The 4,712-nt window shown below is 44.3% G+C and overlaps 1 protein-coding gene across 1 annotated transcript; it reads left to right on the forward strand.

Annotated features, from left to right (window-relative positions):
• Window positions 1–344: 344 nt before the first annotated feature.
• LOC122547039 (E3 ubiquitin-protein ligase TRIM39-like) lies at window positions 345–1,842 on the forward strand (the record flags this gene model as incomplete). Its single annotated transcript, XM_043685636.1, has 1 exon — window positions 345–1,842. A coding segment is annotated over one exon (558 nt), but the record flags the coding sequence as incomplete, so codon positions are not given.
• Between the last annotated feature and the right edge of the window lie 2,870 nt (window positions 1,843–4,712).

Consider the following 4,712-nt stretch of genomic DNA (forward strand, 5'->3'; position numbering starts at 1 on the left):
CCCTCCCTCCTGCGATAGAGTGAATGTTAGGGTTCAGTTCTTTCTGTGCACTTAATTTCCCCACTCACTTCCCTCTAAATGAGTCCTCTCATCTCCCTCACTCCTCCTTCCATCCCTCCTCCTTACCATCCCTCCTCCTTATTCCTCCACTCTCATCACTCACTATACTCTCTCTCCCTCACTCCATCCCCTTTCCCTATCTCTTCCCCCTTGTTCAAATTCTATTTTTCCAGACTCTCTTCATCTTCCCTTCTCTCCCATCCCCCTCCATCGCACAACCCATCACTTCCTGCTCCCCTCTCTCACCCTCCCTCTCTCTCTCTGACGGTGTTATTTGATCTCTTCCCCCAGCTCCAGCCTCTCTGACTCTGGATCCGAACACAGCGCATCCCCAGCTCATCCTGTCTGAGGACCGGACCAGTGTGAGACTCGGAGACACAGAGCAGCCGCTCCCTGACTCCCCGGAGAGATTTGTTTCCTGTCACTGTGTCCTGGGATCAGAGGGATCCACATCAGGGAGACATTACTGGGAAGTGGAGGTGGGGGAAAAGACGGAGTGGGGTCTGGGAGTGGCCCGAGAGTCTGTGGAGAGGAAACGGGAGATCACCCCGAGCCCGGAGACCGGATTCTGGATTGTGTGGCTGGGACCCGGATGTGGTTATTTAGCCCCCACCTCCCCCTCACTGACCCCCCTCTCCCCGAGTGTGAATCCCCGGAAGATCGGGGTTTTCCTGGACCATGAGGGTGGACAGGTGTCATTTTACAATGTGGACACCATGTCCCATCTCCACACTTTCACCCACACTTTCACTGAGAGGATCTTTCCCATCTTCAATCCGGGATGGAATGACGGCGGGAAAAACTCCGCCCCGCTGACCATCTGCGGGATTAAAGGGCACTGACAGATCCATCCCATAATTTCACCCCGTCCCCGCCTCCTGCCAGGTGTAAACTGATGGGGATCGGTGTCAGTCCGGGGGAAAGAAGGAGGGGGAGAGAGAAACAAATAGAAGCTCAATTTTCGAGAGGGACTGACTGGGTAGAGTGAGCTGTGAGCTGCAGGAACCCGGGGACCTTCCTGCCTGAAATGTTGCTCCACAGGCGGGAGGTGGCGCTACATGACGGTGTTGGAGATGAATCAGTCAGTGGGTCTCAGACTGGGCTCAGGGGAGTCTTTCCAGGAGGGACACCAAATCATTTCCCTGCAGGGTCAGTGGAGTGTTTCCGGGGGGAAATTTAAATCATTTCTCTGCAGAGTCAGTGGGGTCTTTGCAGGGGGACTGGGCTCAATCAAAATAAACATTTCAGACTGATCTTCTTTAGAATTCCACCATGTGTCAGGAATGTACATGATTTAGTAAAATAGCGAGACTAGTCTTGTTTTGTTCAGGTTTGTAACTATTGTCCAGAATTTTGCTGCTCTTTCATAAAGTTGGAAAATTTGAAAACCTCAGATTTGAAAGGGATGGGTGAACCCATCATTTATGCCATATTCAGATAATATTTAACCATGTTTGAAATGTTCAGTTCGGACAAACTGAAATGTAGTTGGAATTACAGTTATTACTTGTCCCTGAATTATTATCTATCATCATTATCTGCACTGAAATAATCCTTACGTCAGCCCAATGAAAATATCTGTTTGATAAAAATCATTAATTACTCTTGCACTTTGTGCGCGGAACCAATTCAGATTTTGACAATGTTTATGTTTATGTAATTATAATTTATGTTGGAGGGCACTATCAAATTTGAAAATAGTTTCTTCAATCAAATCAACATGTTTGATTCACTAGAGTGTAAGTAAGGCTTTTTAAAAAATATACTTCATCAATAAATCCAAGAGAGTAAACCTGTTAAGATTGTATTTGTCAATTTCTCCAGAATATGTATCCTTATACCTTGTATTCCAACTTCGTCTGGATTATTTTAAAATTCACTATTTCAAGTCAATGGAGTGTTAGCTACCTGGAAATTATCCTACTTTTACTCTGGACTTTCAGTCATTGCTACCTTATTTCGGGTCTTAGAGTCAGAGATTGATAGAGTCCGACACCATAGAGAGAGGCCCTTCGGTCCAAACTGGTCCATGCCAACCCCAAATGGTCTATCCATGCTAACCTCATTTCCCTGCACTTGGCCCATATCCTTCTAAACCTTTCCTATTTCTCCAAATTTCTTTGAAATGCTGTTAATGCACCTGTCACAACCACTTCGCTGTCAGCTTATTCTGTATGCAATCCACCCTCTCTGTAAAATCCTTGCCCCTTTTTATTCTTTTCCCGCTATCTGGAAACTGATGTCCTCTCTTCCTTGATTCTGCAACCCTGGGTAAAAGTCTGAGTACATTCGCCCTATCCATGCCTCTCATGAACTTATTCACTTCAGTAAGATTCCCTCCTCACTCCGTCTACTTCGGTCTAAAGAAAAAGAGTCGACATGTGTCCAACCTTTCTCTATAACTCAGACCATTGAGTCCAGGCAACATCCTTGTAAAAGGCTTCTGCATTCTTGCTAGTTTCATAACATCCTTCCTACAGCAAGGAGACCAAAACTGTACGCAAAACTCCAAGTGAAGGGACAAGGTAGGACTAATAAATTAAACTGCATTTATTTCAATGCAAGGGGACTAACAGGGAAGGAAGATGAACTCAGGGCATTGTTAGGAACATGGGACTGGGATATTTTAGTAATTACGGAAACATGGCTCAGGGATGGGCACGACTGGCAGCTGAATGTTCCAGGATACAAATGCGACAGGAAGGATAGAAAGGGAGGCAAGAGAGAAGGGGGAGTGGCAAAATAAGGTATAGCATTACAGCTGTGCTAAGGGAGGATATTCCTGGAAATACATCCAGGGAAGTTATTTGAGTTGAACTGAGAAATAAGAAATGGATGATCACCTTATTGGGATTGTATTATAGACCTCCCCACCCCAAGAGTCAGAGGGAAATTGAGAAACAAACTTGTAAGGAGCTCTCAGCGCTGTGTAAGAATAATAGGGTAGTAATGGTAGGGGATTTTAACTTTCCAAACATCGACTGGGATTGCCATAGTGTAAAAGGTTTAGGTGGAGAGGAATTTCTTAAGTGTGTACAAGACAATTTTCTGATTCAGAATGTGGATGTACCGACTGGAAAAGGTGCAAAACTTGACCTATTCTTGGGAAATAAGACAAGGCAGGTGACTGAGGTGTCAGTGGAGGAGCACTTTGGGCCAGCGACTATAATTCTTTTCGTTTCAAAATAGTGATGGAAAAGGATAGACCAGATCTAAAAGTTGAAGTTCTAAATTGGAGAAAGGCCAATTTTGATGGTATTAGGCAAGAACTTTCGAAAGCTGATTGGAGGCAGATGTTCGCAGGTAAAAGGACAGCTGGAAAATGGGAAGCCTTCAGAAATGAGATAACAAGAATCCAGAGAAAGCATATTCCTGTAAGGGTGAAATGGAAGGCTGATAGGTATAGGGAATGCTGGATTGACTAAAGAAATTGAGGGTTTGGTTATGAAAAAGAAGGAAGCATATGTCAGGTTAGATTGAGTGAATTCTTAGAAGAGTACAAAGAAAGTAGGAGTATACTTAAGAGGGAAATCAGGAAGGCAAAACGGGGACATGAGATAGCTATGGCAAATAGTAATAATGAGAATCCAAAAGGGTTTGACAAATATATTACGGTCAAAAGGTTAACTAGGGAGAGAATAGGGCCCCTCAAAGATCAGCAAGGCAGCCTTTGCGTGGAGCTACATAAAATGGCGGAGATACTAAATGAATATTTTGCATCAGTATTGCATCATTCCAGATTCGCCATGATGTGGAATTCCTGCACAGACCCAACAGTTGGCAAGTCTCTCTTGTTTGGCATAATTTTGGCATAGTGTAATAAAGTGAATTTTCCCGTTTCCTTGAACTGTTAGTACTACTAACATTATAATACTATACCAGTACCCATTCATCTTTGAACCCTGCCTATCGCCCTCTCTTAATCTTTTTAGGCGCCAGGGAGAGGTGAGTCGACACAACCCTTACAATCAATACAATATATATCATCAAACATTAAAAGAGACTTTTATCTTAGTTAATTCCCTCTTTCTCAGCTTAATTTTCAGAGGGTTGTCTGTACGATGAGCGTGCCACTCCGCCAATGGGGCATTCACAGGACCTTTCACGCGAGTGTGATGACTCCACCCTTTCTCAGCAGTCCGGATAGCTGTCTCAGTAGTCAGGAGGGTTAGGATTGGTCCCTCCCAGCTTGGGTGGAGTTTGGTATCTTTCCAGGTCTTGATGAGGACCCAATCGAACTCAAGTGGAGGTATCTGGATCAACAGGCCCTTCTTCCTAAAGCCAGACAAAGACTAGCTGAGCGCCACAATGTAGTTCTTTAAAAACTTATCATTGAACTCTACAGTTGGTAACTCCGCTCTTTCACCCAAGAAGGGTAATCCAAACATCATCTTATAAGGATAGAGGCCTATATCATGTCTAGGAACAGTCCTAATGCATCGCAATGCGATAGGTAAACATTTTGTCCATGGTAATCAAGTCGCTAGGACTAGCTTAGATAATTGCTTCTTTAAGATTTGATTCATTCGTTCCACCTGCCCAGAGGGGGGTGGGTGCCAAGGGGTGTGGAATTCCCGAGAGATCTCTAATCCTGCCATTAATCCTTGTAAGATCTTTGGAAGTAAAATGGCTACCTTGATCTGAATCTATAC

Source organism: Chiloscyllium plagiosum, unplaced genomic scaffold (assembly GCF_004010195.1).
Source record: "Chiloscyllium plagiosum isolate BGI_BamShark_2017 unplaced genomic scaffold, ASM401019v2 scaf_11799, whole genome shotgun sequence".
In the NCBI taxonomy this organism is placed as follows: Eukaryota; Metazoa; Chordata; class Chondrichthyes; order Orectolobiformes; family Hemiscylliidae; genus Chiloscyllium; species Chiloscyllium plagiosum.